Raw genomic sequence first — 24,549 nt, 5'->3', positions numbered from 1 at the left:
ATGTTCCTTCTCTGCCCAAACTCTCCCATGACGCCTGATCTCACTCAGAAGACAGGTCCACAGGCGTCTTTTGACCTTTCTTTCTTTCTTTCTTTTCTTTTTTTTTTTTTTTTTTTTTTTCTCCTAGACAGGGTTTCTCTGTGTAGCCCTGGCTGTCCTGGCACTCACTCTGTAGACCAGGCTGGCCTCAAACTCAGAAATCCGCCTGCCTCTGCCTCCCGAGTGCTGGGAGTAAAGGCGTGCACCATTGACCTTCTTTCTTGCCAGTCTCTTTAGCTATACTGATTTCCTTCCTAATTTTTAATATTCCAGGCAATCTTCTCCTCTGGCTCTTTGCATTCACTTCTTTCTATCTTAAATGCACTTTCAAAGATACCTTCTGTTTTTCAGGTGTTTAGACAAATGAAATCTCGAAAGTCCTCACTAGTTGCCATGTTTCAGATCACATGCCTTCTTCACCTTGTGACTTTATTGTTCCTCATAGCCATAAGAGTTAATATTTGTATTATGACAACTGGTACTGTGTATTCTCCTAAATGTTTGATGTACTCATGCACATTTACTTCTCACACAGCTCATTGGTCACTTGTTTCAGTACTGAGTTTGAATGTAGAGTCTCACATATTCTAGGCAAGCACTCTGCCACTGAGCTTCATCCATCGCCCTCTTTTTCTGTCCTACTTGGAGACTGAGGTGTCTCCCTTAAGTTGCTTAGGCTGGCTTTGAATTTACTCTAGCTCACATCAGCCTTGAACTTCTAATCTTCTTCCTAAATAACTACAGGACTGGACCTTAAGGCCCACTGTTGCCACTTTTGGTTTGTTTTTGTCTTTTTTGGGTTTTCGAGACAGGGTTTCTCTGTGTAGCCCTGGCTGTCCTGGAACTCACTCTGTAGACCAGGCTGGCCTCGAACTCAGAAATCTGCCTGCCTCTGCCTCCCAAGTGCTGCGATTAAAGGCGTGCACCACCACGCCCGGCTTATTGCCACTTTTATTATCCTCATTTGACTTATAAGAAAACAAGGCACAGAAAGTTTAAGCATTTTATAAATATTTTATTTTTGTTATGTGTATGAATATTTTGTCTATATGCATATCTATATACCACCTGCATATAGTGCCCATGGAGGCCAGAAGAGGGTGCTAGATTCCATGGAACCTGACTTACAGATGGTTGAAAGCCACTGTCTGGGGGCTAGGAATTGAACCCAAATCATCTGCAAGGAAAGCCAGTACTGTTGACCATCGAGCCATTTCTCCAGCACTAGTTGAAGCATTTTTAACCAAGGTCACACACCCAACTGAGTGGTAGCATAGCTGGGTTTAAACAGTCTGATTATAAGACCTGTACTAGGGGGCTGGAGAGATGCTCAGCGGTTAAGAGCATTGACTGCTTTTCCAGAGGACACTGGTTCAATTTCCAGCAGCCACATGGCAGCTCATAACTGTCTACAACTCTAGTTCTGGGGGTCTGACACCCTCACACAGACATATATACATGTAGGCAAAACACCAATGCACATTAAATGAAAATAAGTAAATCATCTTAAAAACAAAAATAAGCTGGGTGATGGTGGCACACGCCTTTGATCCCAGCACTTGGAAGGCAGAGGCAGGCGGATTTCTGAGTTCGAGGCCAGCCTGGTCTACAGAGTGAGTTCCAGGATAGCCAGGGCTATATGGAGAAACCCTGTCTCAAGAAAAAGAAAAAAAAAAAAAGACCATTACATTTGGTCAGAAATTAATAAATAATGAAATAAAGCCTGTGCTGTTAATGTAATTGTTTGAATTTCGTTCTCTGTATCTGAACTCCCTGTTACCTTTGAAGGTTTTATATAACTTACTCATCTTGTTTACTGGGGTCCTGTAAACAAGGTCTGTGCCTGCCACTTGCATCCCTGTCCACATGGCATCTTCAGGGAGACTGGGTTTTTCTGTTTTGTTTGCTATCTAGCACCTGAGACAGTATCTGCCCCATCTCCTCAGTGAGTACTTACTGACAATGGACCCTGTTATTCTGTTTCATAGCTTAGTTTGGTCTTGAACTTGAGATCCTCCAGTCTCAAGTAATAGGCATGGATCACCAGGCAGTTTGATTCAGTTTTTTAACTTAGAGGGTTTTTTGTTTTTTAAGATTTATTTATTTTATTTATATGAGTACACTGTAGCTATCTTCAGACACACCAGAAGAGGGTATTGGATCCCCATTACAGATGGCTGTGAGCCACCATGTGGTTGCTAGGAATTGAACTCTAGGACCTCTGGAAGAGCAGTCAGTGCTCTTAACCACTAAGCCATCTCTCCAGCCCAACTTAGAGGTTTTTAAAAGTGACTATGTGTGTATTGGGGGGAGAGAGAGAGAGAATATGAATGAATGAATATATGTATGGTTGTCCACAGAGACTAGAAGAAGGATATTTATAGGGTTACAGACACTTGTCAGCTGCCTGACATCAGGGCTGGAACCAAACTTGGGTCCTCTCAAAGAGTAGGGGGTGCTCTTAACTGCTGAGCTATTTCTCTATCTCCTTAAATGTTTTTGTTCACAACATACACACACATAAATTGGGAAGTGGGTTGTGCATTATGAAGTTCAGGACAAACTCAAAGTCAGTTCTTTCCTTCTATCATTTGGTTTCTGGGGATCAAACAAGTTGTCAGAGATGGCTGTGAGCGCCTTTATCCACTGAGCCATTTTGCCAGCTATTTTAGATCGAGTCTTTAGGACCTAGAATTTGCCTAACCTTCTAGGTTAGTTGGCCCTTGAGCACCAAGTTCAGTTGTCTTCCCAATGATGGCACATTATAAGCACATATTACTGTGTTTGCTTTTTTCACATTTGTTAGACATTGAACTCAGGTACTTACACTTATTTGGCAAGTATTTTACCAACCAAGTCCTAAAATTTAAATATAATCTGTCAGACATGGTCACCTGTGCCTATAGTTTCAAATATTTAGGAGATTGAGGTGGGAGGATCACTATAAATTCAAATCCAGTCTAAGCAGCGTCACCAGACCCTGTATCTAAGTGAATAAAGAATATATACAACCCAGCATTGTCTGTCAGAGGACCCTACAATAATCCTCAAATGCACATAATTTGAAGGATTAATTGTGAGGAATTAGTCCAGTAAGATGATAATTGCAAAGTCAGCAGTGGATAAGGAATGTAGGGAGCCTGGAGAAAACCAGTTCTAAACTGCCAAGGTGTGGCCCAGTAGTCACAAAGGATGCACTTCATTTCCCAGCAACGAATTCCAACTATGTGGAGTAAGTACTTTCTTTTAGAGATGCTTACTGCAGGTTCTGGGTGCAGATCAGTTGGTAGAGTGTTTGCCCACCATTCATGAGGCTCTATTTGTATGCTCAGTACTTGGGACATAGAGGCTGGAGGATCCAAAGCAGACCAACCTGGATTTTATGTAACCCAGTCACAAAAATTTAAAGACTGACTTACTTTAGAACTAAAGTTGGGACTTTTATTGAGAACGGATTACTAGAGTATCTTCTGCCAGGCTTCCAGAGGGAACATTGAATACCAGGGTTCCCCTAAAAGTGTCTCATTTGCCCTAACCAGACAGAGTAAGCCCAGTCATGTGACTCTTCCCACTTGTAGCTGCCAGAAGCCAGCCAAAGCTAACTTTATAAGCTGGCCCTCAGGCCTATTGTAATACTACACAGTATGTTTTCGTGTGTGTGTAGACAAAGTTCGATTAGCAGGAAGAAAGTAGAGTCCTTGAGGGAAATGAATGACAGTGCTATCTCCGTTAGCACTATCCAGATCAAGAGCAACACAGATCGCTTTCTTGAGAGTTGGGAATGGAGACCAGGACCACATACGTGATAGACAAGCTTGAAGGGGAATTCTTCCTTCCTTTCTTTATTTTTATTTTTTAATATTTTATTTTTAATTTTATTTTTTACATTCCATATTCCTTTCCCCACGTCCCCCATCTACCCCCATCTACCCTCCGACTGCTCCACATCCCACACCTCCTCCCCACCCCACCCTGTCTCCACGTGGATGCCCCCACCCCACCTGACCTCTAAACTCCCTGGGGCTTCCAGTCTCTTGAGGGTTAGGTGCATCATCTCTGAATGAACACAGACCTGTAAGTCCTCTACTGTATGTGTGTTGGGGCCTCATATCAGCTAATGTATGCTGTTTGGTGGTCCAGTGTGTGAGAGATCTCAGGGGTCCAGATTCATTGAGACTGCTGGTCCTCCTACAGAATCACCCTCCTTCTCAGCTTCTTTCAGCCTTCTCTAATTTAACAGGGGTCAGCTGCTTCTGTCCATTGGTTGGGTGCAAATATCTGCATCTGACACTTTCAGCTGCTTGCTGGGTCTTCTGGAGGGCAGTCATGCTAGGTCCCTTTTTGTGAGCACTCCATAGCCTCAATAATAGTGTCAGGCCTTGGGACCTCCCCTTGAACTGGATCCCACTTTAGGCTTGTCACTGGACCTCCTTTTCCTCAGGCTCCTCTCTATTTCCAACCCTGTAATTCTTTCAGACAGGAACAATTATGGGTCAGAGTTGTGACTCTAGGATGCCAACCCCATCCCTCACTTGATGTCCTGTCTTCCTGCTGGAGGTGGGCTCTATAAGTTCCCTCTTCCTACTATCGGGCATTTCATCTAATGTCCTTCCCTATGAGTCCTGGGAGTCTCCTACCTCCTAGGTCTCTGGTGTACTCTGGGGGTTCCCCCAACCTCCTATTTCCTTAGGTTGCCTGTTCACATTCTGCTGGCCCTCAGGGCTTCAGTCCTTTTTCCTCACCCAGTACCAGATCAGGTTCTGCTCCCCCCTTCCCAACCTCCTCCCCGTCCACTTTCCCTCCCAGGTCCCTCCCTCCCCACTTGTGATTGCTTTCTTCTCTCCCAAGTGGGACTGAGGCGTCCTCACTTAGCAATTCAGCTTGTTGAGCTTTTTGAGTTCTGTGGACTGTATCTAGTATTCTGTACTTTTTTTTTTTTTTTTTTTTTTTTGGCTAATATCCACTTATTAGTGAGTGCATACTATGCATGTCCTTTGGGTCTGAGTTACCTCACTCAGGATGATATTTTCTAGTTCCATCCATTTGCTTGCACAAGTCAGGATGTCCTTGTTCTTAATAGGTGAGTAGTATTCCATATTGTGTAAATGAACCACATTTTCTGTATCCATTCTTCTGTCGTGGAACATTTCCAGCTTCTGGCTATCACAAATAAGGCCGTTCCTGTGGCATGGTGGGGCATCTTATGGGTATATTCCCAAGAGTGGTATAGCTGGGTCTTCAAGTAGATCTATTTCCAATTTTCTGAGGAACCACCAGACTGATTGTTTCTTTCATTTGTTCATTTGTTTGAAGACATAGTCTTATGGAGCACAGGCTGGCCCCAGCTCTTGGCCCTCCTGTCTCCACCTCCCAAGGGCCAGGGTTGCCAGGATTTTCACCCTGCATGGCTTAGAGTATTGTGCTAGGCTTTTTTATTTTTATATAACTGACTTTATTAATCTTAGCAATAGTAATAGAGCTTTCAAGCCACAAAAATAACTTGCCATGTTTTTTTGGGCCACCACCTTTATTGCTTGCCTTTTTTTCATTTAGATTTTTTCATTGCTTAATATTCATCCAAATATATAGCACAAAAGGTATGGAAACAGCATGTTTTTTTCCTAGATGTGTAAAAATCACTGTTATACATACAGAAGTCATATGTGTTTTCAGATCCTTTTCTGGACTTTTCATTCTGCTCCATTTGTTTTCTGCTCACTCTTGTACCAGTGCCACACATTTCAATCTCTGAAGTTTTAAAGCATGCTTCAATATCTACTGAATCTTCTTTTTTTACTTTCCTGACTAATTTTACCACGTGAACTTCAGCTTGCTTTCTTTCTTTCTTTCTTTCTTTCTTTCTTTCTTTCTTTCTTTCTTTCTGTTTTGTTTTGTTTTTTCATGACAGGGTTTCTCTGTGCAGCTGGCTATAGTGGATCTTACACTGTAGACCGGGCTGACCTTGAACTCACAAAGATCTACCTGCTTTCACCTCCCAAGTGCTGAAATTAAAGGCGTATGCCAACACACCAGGCACATTTTTCTATTGTGGGGAAAACACCAGTAGCTCTTTATTGAGATTAGTTGAAATTGTAATGCTTTATTGACAAGACATTTTAGGGTGGGTTTATCAATAAGAACATAGTGTGCCTTTCCATTTGTTTGTCTTTGGTTTTACCCTTTAGAATTTTTAACTCTGTGGTTTATTCAGTTTCATCCTAGGAATTATGTGTTGCTTCACCAAATAATTTATTAAAATTGTATTATAATTGGTCTACCTTAAGAGAAATGGTATCCTAAATTATGCAGAGTCCACTTGCAGTCTGAATGTTCCCTTAGTTCTTGCTGTAATAAGCACTTCGGTATTATCCTGTGTGAAGTGTTGCCATGAGTCTCAGAAAGGGAAGTACCTTTGAGGCTAGACCTTCTTGAAAATTTGCCCCAGTGTACCCCGTGGGAACACTGTTTCTAGAGACCCAGATGACCTGTACCTGCAAAGCTAAAATAACATATTCACTATAATTTTAAAGACTACTAGTCTATGTAGCGAACATCATTGTTTTGGTGACAATCCTTTTTAGCAAGTTGGTATTGAGACATGAACCATATGTCTGCAACTGCTGCTGTTCCCACATCTGTTTATAACTTAAAAAGCCCAATCTGTATACTGTACACTTGTGATGTATACTGAAAAATTATTAGGTAACTACAGTTTGTCAAATCTTTAATAAAAGTCTTAAATTCTTATATATTGCAGAATTTTACAAATTTGTTTGGACAGCCACTCGTCTGCCTTCTTTCTCCCACGGCATATCCAAAAGCTTTGCAAGGTAAGTTCTTGGTGCCTATTACACCAATAGGTCTTAATGAATACAGACTATTTCTTATGACCTCCCATCATGATTAAACATGGATATGTGATACTTAAAGCAAGCATTAATTTGAAATAAACCTGGAATCCTTGTGGACAAGGCTTCCCTAATGTGCTATGAATGATTAGGCCTTGAGAGAATTCATATCTGAAAAAGAAGTAGTTTGATCCTTTGCTGTAGAAGACTTCCTGGTTTTTATAGATTTAAAAATTGGTTCGGATTTTTCTTGTCACACCCATATAGCATGATTTTTCTACATCTTTGATTACATACCTTAGGCATCTTTGAAGACCGTAGAACTCCTGGCCTAGGAAACTTCTCAGGCTGTGTGTAAAAGTTAGGATACTTGAATTGACACAACTTCAAAGGCTTTTTTTTCTTGTTTTGTTTTGTTTTCTGTGAATTTTTATCTTATACTTTTAAAATACAAACTTCAGAATTCACCAGAAGGACAAGTTTGTTTGGGCCATTTTGCCAGTGGCTACAAAGGGAAGCCTTTTTACCCTTAGTACTTTGTCCTCAATAGGTTACACATAAGATCCATTTCTAACTCCCAGTCATTTCCTAGGTCAAATGTTAAGTGAAACTTCACACTGTCTTAGCAGTACTTGAACTGTTTCACTGTCTCCCTGACTGTGAATAGTGCCGATGTCTCTCTGTGGGAGATGGCATTTCACTGCTACTTCCCAGCCCGAAGTCCTGTCTGCTGACATAGTTTGACACAGGAAGTGATGGTCAGCACTTGAATGCCTGAGAGAAGCTGGAGACTTACACCGTTGTTTTAAGGTAAGTTCTGCTATTTAACAGGGAAAATCTTGTAGCAGTTCTAAGTTCACATAACCAAACCAAATCCTAAGGGATAGAACTTACCTTCAAACAACGGTAAAATTCTCCTGCTTTGAGGATTTTGCATCCTGTTTCTTACTGTTTCTGGAGGAACATAACCTCTTCCCACTACTAGAGAGTGCTGTCATCATCCTGTTCTAATGTAGTTTTACTTAAAACTACATAGTCAAGTGTTAATACCAAAATTCAATTAGAGAATTCATTGCACAGAGGAAGAAAACACAGACTTAAGGATGCCAACTGAATTTGAGTCCCAACCTAGCCTCTTGTTACTATGTGACTTTGGAATGTCATTAAGCCATTTTGTGCCTCAGTTACTTCATCTATCAAATAATAATAGTACTTAACCCTGTAGCACAGTGCTATGTATCTAGAAAGCACTCAGTAATGCTGTTAATAATTCATGTTCTTAATGGTTTTTTTGCCTAGCATCCTATCTTTATACTATAAAATTTAGACTACAAATGTTTTTAAGTAAAATACATCTACCAGACAGATTGAATATTCTTGTATTGCAAACATTTAGAATTTATTCAATAACATTGTTGCTGTTGACATCTACAAAAGGGCTTGGATACTCTGGCCACAAAGTAGTAGATGTATTTGATAAGGTTCCTACATTTTTTATGTCTGTAGCTCTATCCTTAGTCCAACCATACTTTATTCATTCAGTATCAGGCATTGTACTAGGCACTGAGAAACAGCATTGCATCTGGTAATACAGTTGTTTCTTGTAGAATCAATGCTTAGTAGAAGGTAGAGATGACCTGACAGGAGGAAGCATGGGAGAACAAACAAGGAACTGTTACTAACACAGAGGAGTACAGCAAGGGGAGGGATGGTAGATGGAGATGAGAACAGGAATGTTCCAGCCAAGAAATTATACTTGGCATAGCCCTGAGCTATGAGAGCCCATAAAACACTTAGAGAAGTTAAAGCAGTGCCCCTGACTGAAAGGACTGTGTGACTGAATGATAAAAACCCTTTCAAGATTGGTGATATGACTGGAGAGGTTTGAGTGAAAGATGGTCAACAGAGGAGAGTGAAAGAGCATGCCTAGAGAATGAATTAGAGGGACACTGAGAGAAGTAGCAGATGGTGGGGTTGGGAGCCCAACAGTGGGCTAAATGTTGAGCCCTCAGATGCTGCACGACTTGCTGGGAGACAAAGAGCAAGAAGACAGGAGTCTGTAGCTCAGGTATTGGTAGAAATCCTGCGTATTAATGAGAACCTGCATTAAAGAACCGTAGGGGAAGCATATGTTGAACTCAATGAAGTTGAATATAGCCCAGTGCTGTTCAGTAGAAATGTAGGATAAGTTACAGAGCTAGAAGTATTATTAACAATATGCCTTTTTTTACTAAGAAATTGAAGTCTGGGATACATTCATAGTCTTAGTTTGGAGCAGTCAGCCCTTGTGTACAGTGGGTCACAGGACAGTACAGAGCCGGAACTAGAGAATTCAGCTGTAGTCTTTGAAAATTAGACATCTATGAGCATGAGTAGCAACTAATATCCTAAGAGTTGGTGAGGTTGTAGTATGTAGGGCCAAAGAAAGAAAATGTTGACATTGAAGAGCCAGCCAGAAGTGGTAGCACATACCTATCATCCCACACTTGGGAGGTAAAAAGACAGGAGGATAAGATAGGAGGATCAGGAGTTCAGTGTTGTCCTTAGCTACTTCATGAGTTCAAGGCCAGCCTAGGCTCCATAAGACTCTATCTCAAAAAGGGCCTGCCTGCGTTACAGAGAAAGACAACAAATCATGAAAGTATGCAAATCAGATGCTCATCAGATACTTACATCATGGATGCTTCATGGTCAACACTTGCCACATTCAGATGAAGTTGGCTAGTTGTTGTTCAGATAATAAGGAATGTGTTTATCATTCATAATGAAGGAGGCTCTGTATTTTTATTTTATTTAGAAGGCAATATGCCTAGGATGTGTTTTCATAGCTTCAGGAAAAATTTACCTTCTTGAATTGTGATTTACTGATACAGCTTTAATTTTACATATTATCAGTATATTAAAATATTCCTCGTGTGTTTGCTAACCCTTTGTAAAACTGTTGTCTGTATGTAACATGTTTGTTATTACAGATCAGTCTCAGCGAGGTAGCCTCTTCACGCTCTTTTTGAACAATCCTCTAATGGCCTTCCTATTTGTGTCTGGATTGTCAAGCATGCGTAGAGGCCTGTGGGAAAAGTGTCAAGAATATCTTCGAAAAATCAACCGTGATATTGCCCAGCTACTGACCCATTCACGTTCAATAGGTACCCTGTTAATCTACCTGAACACTTAACCAAAGCTTACTGTAGTGGCTTAAATGGTTTCCTGCTATGTATTGTATAGGTTTTTTTAAAGGTACTTATCCCAGATATGAAAGTCATGAAGCCTTTCCTTAACTTAGTTTCCTATTGAAGTGTCATTTTCATGTCACCTCCTTTCACTGTTGCTTCCTCTCTGCAGATCAGGCCTTCCTCCAGTTTTTTGGAGATGAATTTCTTCGATTGCTTCTCACAAGGTTTGTCTTCTGTTCAGCCACCATGAGGATGCACAAGGCCTTTCGGGTAGGCAGAGAACCATTAAAAACCAAGTTCACCATTTTAATTTGTTATTGAGTGTTTTTTATTATATTTTACTTGCGTTAAATAAAGTTTAAATAGATACAGAATAGTATTTAAAAGTAAACGTGTAGCATTAAGATGAATAGTATTATAGGCATGGTGGTGCATGCCTGTAATACCAGAACTCAGAAGTTCAAGGTCAGCCTGGAAGTCACAGTAAAAAGTTATCTCAAAAAGCTGAAACTAATAGATAGAAAACGATTAACAATACTGTGGCACATGTCCCCATTAGGAACAGTTTCATGAGCTGCTTAATTCCCAGTACTTCAGAGGTAGAGGTCCAAGTTCAGGGTCACCCTTGGCTACCTATTGAGTTCGAGGGTAGGCTGGGATATATAAGACACTGTCTTTACTCGGGGATACTGCTGTGGGTCCTGCCAAATCTCCCCTCAAATGCAACTGATCCCCTAGGTGCTCTAACCATTTGCTTTTATTAAAACCTTGTATATTTTCATTTCTGTCTAGTATATGACTGGATTTATATTGCTTTATTTCAGTCAGTGGTATTCTAAGGGCTAGAGATATAGCTCAGTGGTAGAATGCCCACATCGTGGGCACAATGTCCTTAGTTCAATCAGCAGCACCACTAAAAACTAAAATACATATATGCCCAAGTACATGTATATATAGGTACATGTATGAATGGCATGTTGCTACAATGAGCCATGTTGTTTACAGTTTGCATTCTTTAGTATTGACTCAGTTACTTACCATTCTGCCAATAATAGATATTTGGATTGCTTCCAGATGTTTATTATTGTATAAATGATACAGTAATAGTTGGTGTACGCCTTTAACCTCAGCATTCAAGAGGCAATCAGGAGGATCTCTATGAGTTTGAGGCCTACCTAGTCTACATAGTGAGCTCCAGGCCAGCCAAGGCTACATGGTGAGACTTTGTTTAAAAAAACTAACAATGAATAAAAAGATCAATAAGACAAAGAATAGTAATAATAAACAAAACAAAATGCACACAAAATACATATGTTTTATATTGGCCGGCTACTCTTGGCCATGGGACCTGTCCTGGAGTATGATAGATAAACATAGTAATACATCATTGTAGAAACTCATTTTCCTTTTCCCAGAAGGTGACAATTACAAAGAGGTTCTTGATGGGGTTAGGATTTTATCTGGTTTGTACCTGTGCTAGTCCTTCTGCATCTATCAGTCTCTGTGAGCTCATGTGTACATTACACCTGTGTGTCTAGAAAGTCTTTTCACCTCTTCTTTTTTTTTTTTTAAGATGTATTTATTTTATATATATGAGTACACTGTAGCTGTCTTCAGACACACCAGAAGAGGGCATCGGATCCCATTACAGATGGTTGTGAGCCACCATGTGGTTACTGCGAATTGAACTCAGGGACTCTCAAAGAACAGAGCAGTCAGTGCTCTTAACTGCTGAGCCATCTCTCCAGCTTTTCACCTCTTTGTCTGCATAGACCCCTGAGCTCTGGGTATTATAGGGCTTTCTTGGACCAGGTCTCTATTTAATTAAGCATGGGGCTTCTTAGATAGCTTAAAGCATTTATCATTTAGCTGGGGCAGACTCTCAGCTAGCTTCTAACTTTTTTTCGGGCGGGGGTGGGCTCGAGACAGGGTTTCTCTGTGTAGCCCTGGCTGTCCTGGAACTTACTCTGTAGACCAGGCTGACCTCAAACTCAAATCCGCCTGCCTCCACCTCCCAAGTGCTGGGATTAAAGGTGTGTGCCACTCAGCAGCAAGACATTGCCAGATCCTTCTCTTAGGGTTGCCTTTAGGCAATGAGGGTTCATCTTTTGGGCAGGTGAGGAAAGACAAGCATTTACATATGGAAAATTGGGTGATGGGCCATAGATATGAAAGTTCCAAAATCCTGCCAGCATGTAACTCTCTGCCAAGAATTAACAACTGAAAATACAGTTACATACCTTCATACAATGTGAAGAAAGGTCATCCCAACACCTGGGGGTGGAGTAATGAAGATATCTGTTTAGGATGGAATGCACCACAATCCTGTTCTCTCCACATTGTCCAGATGCAGGTCTTCATGTTATACTATATTTACTACAATAAGTTTTCTAATAAGATTTGAGAGAATGCGCTGAACTGAGTCCTGGCCAAGTTGGTACTCAGGGTTTTGGGGTTTTAATGTTATCATTGCAATTTTTTTTTGCTTCACTATAGAACATTAGAGGGTTTTTTTTGGGGGGGGTTGTTTTGTTTTGTTTTTTTAAAGCTTTCTACAACTTGTAGTTTCAAAGTATTCTGCCACATACCTGCATCTTGTTTCTAGCTTGGCTTTCTATAATTGATACAGTCTCACCATGTAGTCCAAGCTGGCCTTGAACTTCTTATCCACCTGCCTCAGCCTCCTGAGTGCCAGGATTATAGGTATGCCCCACAATGTATGCTTACAGTGAAATGCAAAAAGCTGAAGTATACCACTGTATACATAGTATTATTGTGAATGCAAACTTCTACTACACCATACAACAGCATCATTCCAGAATGTTTTCCTCTCTACCCTTCTGGTGAGTCTGGGAACCACTGCATCACAGATCTACTCAGATGATAGTTTTTACACTGCCATATCATCAACCTGAATCACATTGGATAGAGTATTGTATAAAGCTGTTACTAAGATTAGTGCATTTTTTGTTTCATATATCACTAGCTTGTTTGTCATTATTTTTATTTGTGTGTGTGTGTGTGTATAAGTGTTTTGCTAGTGTGTGTATATGTGTACCACATGAATGCCTGGTGCCCATAGAAGCAAGAAGATATCATCAGATCTCCTAGAACTGGAGTTGGGGGTGGTTTTGGGAACCAAGCCCAGATCCCCTACAAGAGCAACAAGTGTTCTGAACCACTGAGCTGTCCCTCCAACTCTACTCAGTTTATTTTGTTTGAGTAGTAGTCCATTGTTCTGTTGTTGCTGATCACCTGGACAGCTGTAATGTAGCTATCAATGAAACTCTGCTTCAATGCAAAGTAGAAGACCTTGTGTGAGTCTTTGCATATTTTCAGTTTTGGCTTTGAATTTTTGTTATGTTCCTCACATACAGAGAAGACTTTAGTAAAAAGTGTCTTTTGTGCGGGCTGGAGAGATGGCTCAACAGTTAAGAGCACCAAGTGCTCTTCCAGAGGTCCTGAGTTCAATTCCCAGCAACCACATGGTGGCTCACAACCATCTGTAATGGGATCTGATGCCCTCTTCTGGTGTGTCTGAAGACAGCTACAGTGTACTCACATAAATAAAATAAAAAATAAATCTTTGTAAAATAAATAAATAAATAAATGGGACCATGCAACGTGGCCCTTCCCAATTAAACTTTTTTTTTTTTTAATGCTGACTTACCACTTCGCTTCAGCTTGGTCAGCAACTTTAAATTTTCAACTTGTATGGAAACACAAGATCTTTTTATTTTCAGTCTCTTCAAAGGTAATTATTAGGAAACTCAGACATGGCTGCCCTGCCTCTATTCCTACTCCTTGTTTTACTGGCTGGTTTTATGTGTCAACTAGACAGAGGCTGGAGTTATCACAGAGAAAGGAGCTTCAGTTGAGGAAATGCCTCCATGAGATCCAGCTGTGGGGCATTTTCTCAATTAGTGATCAAGGCGGAGAGGCCCCTTGTGGGTGGGACCATCTCTGGGCTGGTAGTCTTGGATTCTATAAGAGAGCAGGCTGAGCAAGCCAGGGGAAGCAAGCCAGTAAGGAACATCTCTGCATGGTCTCTGCATCAGCTCCTGCTTCCTGACCTGCTTGAGTTCCAGTCCTGACTTCCTTTGGTGATGAACAGCAGTGTGGAAGTGTAAGCTGAGTAAACCCTTTCCTCCCCAACTTGCTTCTTGGTCATGTTTGTCCAGGAATAGAAACCCTGACTAAGACACTTGTCCTCTCCACTGGCATGACCCAGTGTCTCCTGTCACTAGTTTGCTTTTCTTTCGTGGTTGTTTGACATCCAGTGTGAGTTCACTTTGTAGAATGTGTCTTCTTACTGTACTGTCCATCAGGACCACTTGCCCCTTCCCACTTTTTGAGTTTTATTGGCAGAAAGTTTTAGTGTGTTCCATTTCTAGAAACGGCCAGACTAGTTTTCAAAACAAGTCATTAACCCTCCCTTGGCAAGGTATGAAAGGTGCTGTGTACAGGCTGCACTGGGTGCCATCCCAGTGGGTGGGTTCAGTCTGCATCTTACTCATCAGGAGTGGTGGGGAATATCTTTCCACTTAACAGTAAGTTTTTGAAGACTAGGCTTTTAAATGCTGAGGAAATTCAACTAATTAGGCTTTCTTTTGTGTTTGGTTTGTTTTCTTCAGGTACCTAAGAAATCTTTTCTGGTCTAAGTTTACAAAGGTTTTTTTCTCTTCTCTTCTGGAAGTTTTTATTTTAGATTTTGTCTTTTTACACATTTTGATTTCTACTACAGCTTTTTTCATACATGCAATGAGTTTTGGGTGGCGGGGCTTGTTTAGTCCCATATGTGGATCTCTCTGAGGATTTGTATCAATTTTGATGGTATAGAATATAGAGCCTAACAGTCATAAAGGTTAGCAAATATTTGTGAAATAATTCAGTATGCTAATATATTAAGCTAGCCCATATGAAGCTATATTAAGAGGTTAAAAGTGTCACTTGTTAGTAATTCAGTACAGTAGCCAAATGTGATTGTGCTCTCCAGAAGGCTAGCAAAAGAGCATTACCACGTGTTTGAGGGATAACAAGATCCCGTCTAAAAGTCAAAAAAATAAATAAATATACTAGTAATAATAACTGGTAAGAGAAGAAAATAAACATTTAACTTAACATTTAATACTGTTAAGCCAAGTAATTTCCTCGCAGCACTCTGTGAACCTGACTTTCCTTATTTACCAGGAAACGCGAAATTACCCAGAATCCTATCCACAACTGCCAAGGGATGAAACCGTAGAGAATCCTCACCTTCAGAAGCACATTTTGGAATTGGCCTCCATTCTGGATGTTCGAAACATCTTCTTTGAGAATTCTATGGATGACTATTAAAACCCTCTTGTTTAACAGTTTTTCATTTTCCACAGATTTTAAATGGTGCAATTTTTTAATGTAATGACATAGTGTGTTACTTGGTTTTTATTTTTGGATTTAGGAAACACCATTTTAAAAGCAAACTGAAAAAAGTTCAAACTTTTAGGGTAACTTTTAAAATATAATCTTTCAAGTCTTTTAAATTCTCAATCTTGAAATTTTTATTTTTTTGGTCTTGGCATTAGATACTTACCTCCAACATCTACCCCCACATTCAAATAGTTACTGTTGTCACCTTAAGAAGAACATATATTGTTTATTTTTCCATAATGAGGACAATCCATAAGTTAAACTTGGACCTGGAAGTGTCTGGATTTGGGAAATACCTAATTGTTCATAGAGGTGAAACTGGCCACATGAAAGTCAAGAGCAGAGCCCTTCTGTGGAGTTGCTTTTCACTTCACACTAATCGGTAGGACATAAGTTACTCTCTGATGTACAAACTGATGTCTTGAGATCTCTGAATTTCATTAAATGATGTTAAATTTTTAGAACCTATTTAGAATTGTTTGCATCTGGAAATTAAATTTTAAATAGGAACTTTAAGATGACAGATATTTAGAATATGAGTACTATTATGATTTGTTTGCATATTTACTTTTCTTTGTGGTCTATGAATGCTAAAAATGCAAAGGAAAATACTTTTAAGTATTTCAGCCAAAAATCAAGTCATTGGTTTCATAGTTGGATCTCTACACAGATTCTTCGTTGGTTGGTTTTAAACAGTGTTGTAATGGATTCCTTGGTATATCCGCTGCACAGTTTTTCTAATCTTTTTTCATATTCAAGTTTCCAAGGCATGGATGTTAGAGAGACTCTGTGTGAGTTGAGGATAACTGGGTGTTAAGGAAGTAAATCGTGAGTTAATTTTGCTTTAACAATTTGGAAGATATTAAAACTCCCTGTGTTTTGTTATTTTATATTCATGCACAAGTTTTGTTATTTTAAATAGGACTCAATATGTAATATAAACGTTTTGTACATCCTTCCCTCCATCTCCTTGGTAATCTCAAAGGTCCTAGCTGTGAAGGTTCTTCCTTCCTGGCATCTTTTGGTTGCATGGCATTTAAATTCAGAAATCTGTGAATTGTAGGGTCTTCTGCCTGTGTCTACCCCTGACAGTCCTAGAGAAATGAGGTGGTTGTTTTCAGTACCTCTTTCCTGTGGCCCTAAGGAAATTTTTGATATGGTATTTTAACCCAGTTAACTCTCACTAGAGCATCACGTGGGTGTAAGTTGTGGCCATATCTGCTCCAGTGCACTTACTTTGTGAAGTCCAGGTCATGGTTGGGTCAGGGACTTAGGAAGTTTCATTTGCTTTTAAAATTGTTTGTATGTTCTTTCAGACAGTATTTTTAAAAGCTTAGAAAAAGGTTAATCTGGAAAGAGCCCTTCCAGATAGAGGTTTTTCCTTTTTAAAAGGCCTACTTCCATTTGTTTGCAAATCATGATTTTCCTTTTATAAACTTTCCTCCTGGAATGTAGCAGTAAATATTCCTTAGTAGTCTGGCCTCTGTTCCAGTTCCCTTAAGTACTGACCAACAATGCATACTTTCCTGTTCCCTGACATCTAAAGTGGCCTTGACCAGTGTTTTATTCTTTTTTGCTAAGCCTAAGGACCAGTTGTTTCAAAAGCAAGAGGTCTGAGTTCTAATCCTGGCTTTTCTAGTAATGAGCATGATATCCTTTGACAGACAAATAATCTGTTTTTTAGCACTCTTCCATATAAAATAGAGCGACTCGGTTAAGATCCTATTCCTGTTTGTGATTCTACAGTTTGGAACATTTGTTCCAAAAGTGTTGATTTCCTCCCCATTGCTTCCAAAAAAGTTGATTTGTGTGGTTTTAGCACTATAATATCCTTTCTATATCGTGTTTACTAAGGTGGTTCAAAACAAACCAAAAAATCCTAGGTCATACTTTGCTGTTTTGAGACTTGCTTAAAGAGACTTTCCTGGAGAAATTAGACCTTCCATGGTCAGAAAAAAAATGTATGTTGCAGATGCCAGTGTAAAACTAGATTATAACATGGGTTCTTAAACTAATAGAAATACAGTTCCTAACTCGTGGTTAAAGATATAAAATGGACCAAAGCTGTGGTTGTAGCTTCTTGGTAGAGCATTTAGCTAGTATTCAGAAATCCTGTGTTTGGTCTTCATCACTAGGGGAAAAAAATATATTTTTAAGAAAGAAAACAATAGAACCAATTTTGAGCTGGGTATGGTGGTGCATGCCTTTAATCCCAGTGCATAAGAGGCTAAGGCAGGAAGGTTGCAAGGTCAGAGCTAATCTAGATTATATAGCAAAAGTCCACCTCAAAAACAATTGTTAAGAGATCTGAAATCTTTTGAAAGCAAAACTGGAGTAGGGAATTTGAAACTTTAAAAAAAAAATCTTTGCCTTAAAAAATAAAAACAAACATACGTCACACATACCACATTATTTTTTTAATGGCATTGAAATGTAAGCAGAGGAGACTTAAAAATCTTTGCCTTGAGGATTAAGATCGGGCTTAGTATTAGAACCTTGCCTAGCATGCGTATATCCCTGGTTTCCATCCCTGGTACTTAGAGGTATAGCAAGAGCATCAGGAGTTCAAGGCCATCCTTAGCTATACAGAGTAAGCTCTAGACCAGCCTGCACTACAGTATGAGACCCTTTTGCAAAAATAGATTTGCCTATTTTAAGCTCCATTTAATCTTAGAATTTTTAAAAACTTAAATAGTAAGACTAAAAAAAGCAAAGCCAAGGGAGCAACATTTTTGTACTCAAATTGCACAAATTTCTCTGTAGATTCTGATAAAGTTTCTGGTGTCTTAAGAATCACTATAAACAAACTAGGAAGAATCAGACTGTAAGAGACTGGTTATGCACAAAGCAAAGTGAAGCACAACAGGATTTTCTTTCTGTATCCATGTATTTCTGATACTAAACCTTCCCTGTCTTATAGGAAGCAAGCTGAGATGTCAGAAGCTACTGGTTATTTGGTGATAGACATAACAAACACGAGCTCATCTCAGCCCAGTTGCTTAAACTTCTTTCTGTAATAAACAGGAGGGAAATTTTTAGAGCTGTATAATCTTAACATAAAAATTAGGATTTTGTTCTGTTTTGGAAATTCAAACCAGTCAAGATAAGGCTCAGTCATAGAGTGCTTGCCTAGCATCTGCAAGGCTCTGTGGTTAAATCCCAGTATAATGAATATTCTCGCCAGTGAATCAGCCACCACTAGCATTTTTTATTAATTATAAAATCAGATTTTTTTTCTTTGATTTTAGGCAGTATATATTCTTTGTAAGTATATCCCTCCTAGGAAGCGGTGCTCTCAAAAACTTTCAAAGCACAGAATTTATTGTGCCCTTTATACTTTTTAACAAAGTTAAAATGTTTCACAGTTTGGGAATTGAAGTGTAATTTGTTATTTGAGGTTTTCCTGACTCGAGGTCTGGGTTTAGAGTTTGGTTTTGTTTCTTCTCCTCCATCATGTAATAGAATTCCCTTAAATAGGTAATGATACTGAATTTCATTAGTGTCAAGGAAGAAGTCCAGCTCAGACTTCCGAATCAGACACAGGTCCTTCTGAAGCATTCTTCTCCAAGTTCAGTCTCTGTCTATGTCTGAGGTGGGGTTTCAACCTAGTTGAAAAGTCTCACTTATCCGTGGAGACTTATAATCACCTCAATAACAAGAGAATGTTCTGGACTGGAGATGCATTAAGGTGCCAATGTCTGCATACTTGGCCACTGCCAGAATCATCCGTCCACTCGGTGTGAGTGGAAGGCTTAATATGAATATGAATTTGAATGCCTTGAGTCTCCTGGAGATTTGGGAGTATTTTCTGTTCTCATGTTTATTTGGAGAAGTTTAAGAGTGTTTAGGTTGAAGGCTCTTTTTAGAACTTATTTATTTGAAATTCTTATTTTAATGGCATGTGTATATTTTTGTGATGCTATATGAAATCTCTGTAAACTTTTTGTATATATGTGTACATATTTTTAAATATCTTGGTATGCAGTGATGCAGTGTGTGCATATTATATACCTATACCCATTGTGGGCTGATTTATTTTAGTTCTGTGAGGACATCAGAGTGGCATTGTTCATGCTACTATAATTAGGTTGTGGCTGGATATCCTTCACAAGCCTCAATTTTAAGGGGCTTGTGCTGAGATAAAATGGGCTCCTTTGGAGTTGAAATTAAGATATGAAGATACTAAGAGTAGGCTGCATATTCTCAGCTTTAAAGTCATCTACAAACTTCCATTTAAATTGATATATTTGCTAGAAACCTGAAAAACTATGATTGTGAATCTGAGACACCAGCAGTGTCTTACTTAATCTATTAGTTCTTTATTTTTCTTAGCCCATATTTGAGTGTTAGTACTGAGTAGGACTTTGAGGGCTATTGAAAAAAATTACTTTGCTCTCACTTGAAAATAGAAAATGTCTTTTAAGTTGAAATAGCCATGTTTATCATTATAATATCTGATGCTAAATTTTAATTTCTGAGTTTTTTTCCATCAGTCTGCTCATTCTATAAGTGTCTCTGTGAGGCAGAAGGGACATTAGCAAAAAAAGGCCAAACCTCAGTGGGCTGGATAGAGGGGAACTGGGTTGTTGATGTGTGTGTGTCTACAGCAGCTGTCTGGCTAAGTAAACTTTTCTTGCTGGCATTGCATATCAAAGATAAGTCCATTCATCTGAAAAATGCTTCCAGCAAATTCAGAGCCTTTACTTTTATTGCTGAGTTCCCTGGGAATACTTTTACTGTACAATTTAACCATACATTCACACACAAAGTAGATTTCTTAATATGAAGTGCCTAAGAGGCTATAAAATCCTAGGCTTCTAGCTGAGCACAATGTGTGGGGCAGGGAGGGTATCTATAATCCCAGTTCTTAGGAGGGGGAGTTAGAAGTTTGAGGCCAGCTTCTGGTGCATAGTAAGTTTCAGATTAGCATGGGCCACAGGAAACCCTGGCTCAAAAATCCTAATAGACTTGGGATGATAATGTTGGAGACAGTAAAATTACAGAAAATATGTACGGTGCCAATTTGTCTGGGTTTTGCAGCATATCAATATTTTTAGTTCATGTGCTTATTTGCATGAATGAATGTAAGGGATATTTAGACACTTGGATAACTTTACTATAAAGAATAAAGTTATTTCTGCATTGTAAAATAACTCCAGGGCAACTTTCTACTGTATTCTTCCAAAGACCAAATCTCTCTTATTACTTTTTCCAAAGAGAAAAATCAGTTTGAGTCAATTTTACCACTTCTAAAATTATTGCATTTGCCCCTACCCCATTGTTAATAAAACATCCAGCTATTCATAACACTTTTCAATTATACTCTTAAGGTTATCTTTTTCCTGAAATAAATTAAGGTACATTAATGTGATTTTTTTTTTCCTGAGAAATCCTATCAAAAAATGTTCACAGACTCTAATGTTGTTTTAACAACCAAACTTTTTTGAAGAAGGCAGATCATATATTATGTTTAAAATTCATAAAACTGGGGCTGGAGAGAGGTCTGGGCAGTTAATAAGAACCTCTTTGTGTTTTGCTTATCTGAGACAGGATCTCTTTATGTAGCCCTGGCTGTCCTGGAGCTTCCTATATAGAACAGGCTGAACTCACAGAGATCCTCCTACCTCCACTTTCTGAGTCATGGACCACCCACCACGCCTAGGTTTAATTCCTAGCACACACACAGCTGCTCACAACCTTCAGTTCCAGAGCATCTGATACATTCTTCTGGCCTCTGTGGGCACTACATGCATGTGCACTGCCTGCATGTGAGGCATAGGCATATAATACACCTATGTGTTTATTTTCTTTTAAAAAAAAAAAAAAACCTAGTAGGGCAAAGTTGCTACTGTGCCTGTAACTTCTCCCCAAACAGTAACAAAGCTGGTAACTTTGCAGTTCAGCAAAATATGAATTGCTGGGACAACCACGCCTTTCCCCCACATTCTCCTGAATGCTTATGCACACATAGTCAACTCCTAGTCTTTCCTCAACACTGGATACTACATGAGTTAATAAAAGTAAGATGATTCATCTTCCTCAAACTAGGCCTTCCATCCTCACTGAGTTCTGAGCACAAGAATGTAATTTTCAACATGCATTATATTAAATGGAGAATAATTTATGTGACGATGGAATCAATCACCTACTTACAGGAAAGGAATAACATAGAAGAATATACAATTAGGTAAGGATAAATGCATTAAGTATAACTAATTTGGTACCATACAAGTATTTTCTTTGGAATTTTGTATGTTTTCTTAAGTGAAAATCAAGAGTTTCATTTTTACACAATACTGTTATTCATAACTATAACATCATTTCATAATTTTAAAATATTTTTCTTTTTGTGCTTTTCAAATTTAAGTTTGCAGACTACTCAAAGCAGTGGTTTTGAGGGTGTTTTGTTGTTGTTGTTGTTTGTTTTGTTTTGTTTATAATATTGGCAGTAGATTCCGTTTTAAAAACAGTTTAAAGTATATTACATCGCATTTGACAGATTTGCTTACAGGCTCAGTCTGGATTTGGTCACAAAACAATCTACAAATTGCAAATATTTTTCCTTTTAAGTGGACAATTCTAGTCTGTCACCTAAGACAATCACCTTTTTATATGTAGTATTTGTGGCAATATCACTAATTTCAAATTTTACTTTTTTCAGATCCTAGATTTAACTTTCTAAATTTTCATTCTTATGAAATGAAAATTAATGAACTGAGTTACATCACTTTCAAATTGAAGAGAGGAGTTATGGTTAGTTTTTTTTTTATAAGTTTGAAGTGAAAGGTAACTAAATTTTTATACTTTTGTATATATCACTGTTTTTCCCCCTTGTTTAAAACTGTCATGAATGTCCATTTTTCCCTGGTTCAAAAGTTGATTTATAAACATTAGTTTGAACTATGAATTTTTCATAGCATGAAAATTCCAAGCATGAAACTAGCATTAGTAACCATTATAAAATGTCAAATGATGTTATCCCTTTCCCTGGTAAACATTTCCAAACCACAGAGAAAGGCCACTGATTTTTTTTCCCCTAAATTAAAAGATACAGTGGTGTATTTTAAAGTCTTTATGGGAAAAAAAACTACTTATAAGTTCTGTTACCGTTTCCTAAGGAATGGGTTTGTTTTTTAAGAGTTATTATATCGTTAAATTACATTGTGTTGTTCAACACAGTAATTTAGAACTTGATTTATGTGGCCATTTGTAGTTGCATAGAAATACTCTTTTTACCGCATAGACTATAATCGCTAGTTTTCCAAACTTTTTTTTTATAAGCCTTGCTCTTCAGCTCGAGTCCTGTATGTTGTAGGATTCTTAAAATTGAGGCAGGAAGGTCTTACAGAGTAGGAAATGCTTATAGAGATTACAAGAGAAGGAATTTCCCCAAAAAAGTTACCCTCATTTTGTAGCACCAATATAAGTAGTAGTTGCATTTGTCACTGAATCAGATGAAGTAGTTAGAAGTCATATATTTTTACTTTGCTGTAAAGATTAGTATAACTAATTTAAGAGAACTTTGTTATTTTCTGAGCAGTTTCCATTTTAAGACTTAGTGTCAATTAGCTTTATTCAAAGTATCACTAAAAGTTAATTAAATCAAGGGTTTTGGGTGGTTTTTTTTTTAAAAAGTTCTGTTGATCTTCTTTTACCCTGAAACTAATGGTGAATCTGTTGTCTACACTATGTTAGGCAGAAATGCACTTGTTGAAATAGCAGAAACTATACTTGACTTTCTAATAGTGTGAAACACTTTTTTTTTAAATGTGCTTGTCTGTAACTGAAATGTTATAGAATTGTAACCCTGTAGGGATTATAGAGTTATATTTATTAGCTCTCAACAGATTGAAGCACAACAGTTCTCATGTAACAATCCTTATTCAAGTGCTCTCTGTCGTACAAATAAAGCTGATTGCCTATCTAGTTGTTCACACATCACTATTATCCTGTATGAGACAGTCTTGTTCATTTGTATTAAAATTTGGGTATTGTGAGTTAATACTTTCAAATAAACCTGTCAGTCAGCTCTGATATGCAGTAGATTGTTTAGATTCACAAATTTTATGTGTTACTGGTCAATTTTGAAGAGACTTTACCACAGTGACTAAGGGGAAAATTCTATTGTATCATTTGACTTGAACATTTGTAAAAGTCTTGTCTGTGGTGTTTCTAAATTGCTTAAACCATACATTCTCTTAAGGATTTTAATTTGCTTTTGTTCTTTTCCAACAGTCATTTTCTGGTTTTGTCTGTTACAGTAAACATTTTATAGACCTTAGGAATTGTCAAGTTCTTGAACATTTATTTTCTTGAGTTGATCACTTAACTCTTGTGTATGTGATTTGTCATAAACAATTAGAGCCTTTCACTTCTTCACTACATGAATTTCAGAGTAAACACTGTGATTCTACAGAGCAGATTCCATAGGCGTTCCAATATTCTTAACTGTTACACAGTGCCTGTCACTTTGAGGGCACATAAATACTAGGATGGAAAATAAAACGTTGTTTTGATGTTTGTTAAATAACAAGATTACAGAATATCTGTGGGGTTTTTTTTGTTTTTTGTGGTCAGTGTAATAAAGAATTTTGCATTGATAAATATTCTCTAGGAATGTGTATACATTCATCTAGTGTGAACTCTTGTAAATGAATTTTGTATCTTGAATCACGTATATATTAAGTGTATCATCAATATAAAAATAAACATTATTTGCTTAAAGTTTTGTGTATTTCTTTAGTATTGACAGTTGTTTCCTTGTTTGGGGTAAATCTTAGGCGCTTTAGCTGTCTTGAGTTACAGATTAACGCGTATAACTATTTTGTAGATTGAGATTACTGTTTATAAAGTATTTGTTTTCTCCCTAACTGGTTGCTACAACTGGGACAAGAGGAAACTGGAATAGATGGAATCAACAAAACAGGCTGGGGTTGCTTCTAGGGCAGGACTGAAGTTGCTATAATGTACAATGCGTAGCTTGAAACTTGAGAAATACGAAAATCTTACTTGGGCAGAACTAGGATAAAAGGTTCTAGAAACTTCTTTCAGTTGTATGAAACATGATCGACAGCAACTCG

At 38.3% G+C, this 24,549-nt stretch overlaps 1 protein-coding gene and 1 long non-coding RNA gene across 4 annotated transcripts in view; one reads left to right on the top strand and one right to left on the bottom strand.

Annotated features, from left to right (window-relative positions):
• Window positions 1-10,267, bottom strand: part of Gm30067 — a 36,417-nt gene extending 26,150 nt beyond the window's left edge. Inside the window, exons 1-2 of the long non-coding RNA XR_866176.3 lie at window positions 10,201-10,267; window positions 7,185-7,235 (exon numbers count right to left, since the gene is read on the bottom strand). This is a non-coding gene — a long non-coding RNA (predicted gene, 30067). The remainder of the gene's footprint in view (window positions 1-7,184; window positions 7,236-10,200) is intronic.
• The window catches only part of Scai (suppressor of cancer cell invasion), a 124,545-nt gene extending 100,352 nt beyond the window's left edge, over window positions 1-24,193 (top strand). Inside the window, exons 15-19 of one of the 3 annotated variants that reach the window (XR_001783044.2) lie at window positions 6,797-6,869; window positions 7,480-7,697; window positions 9,860-10,033; window positions 10,230-10,330; window positions 15,251-15,792. Coding sequence is in view for 1 of the 3 variants with exons in the window: in NM_178778.3 (NP_848893.2) it covers window positions 6,797-6,869; window positions 9,860-10,033; window positions 10,230-10,330; window positions 15,251-15,397 (495 nt within the window). In the remaining 2 variants the exon portion in view is untranslated. Of the gene's footprint in view, window positions 1-6,796; window positions 6,870-7,479; window positions 7,698-9,859; window positions 10,034-10,229; window positions 10,331-15,250 lie in introns of all 3 variants that reach the window. The other 2 variants (XR_003953451.1, NM_178778.3) reach the window with 2 other exon arrangements.
• Window positions 24,194-24,549: the final 356 nt, after the last annotated feature.

This window comes from Mus musculus, chromosome 2 (assembly GCF_000001635.26).
Source record: "Mus musculus strain C57BL/6J chromosome 2, GRCm38.p6 C57BL/6J".
Lineage (NCBI taxonomy): Eukaryota > Metazoa > Chordata > Mammalia > Rodentia > Muridae > Mus > Mus musculus.
Note: the sequence above shows the minus strand (reverse complement) of the source record. Positions and strands in the feature narration are given on the sequence as shown.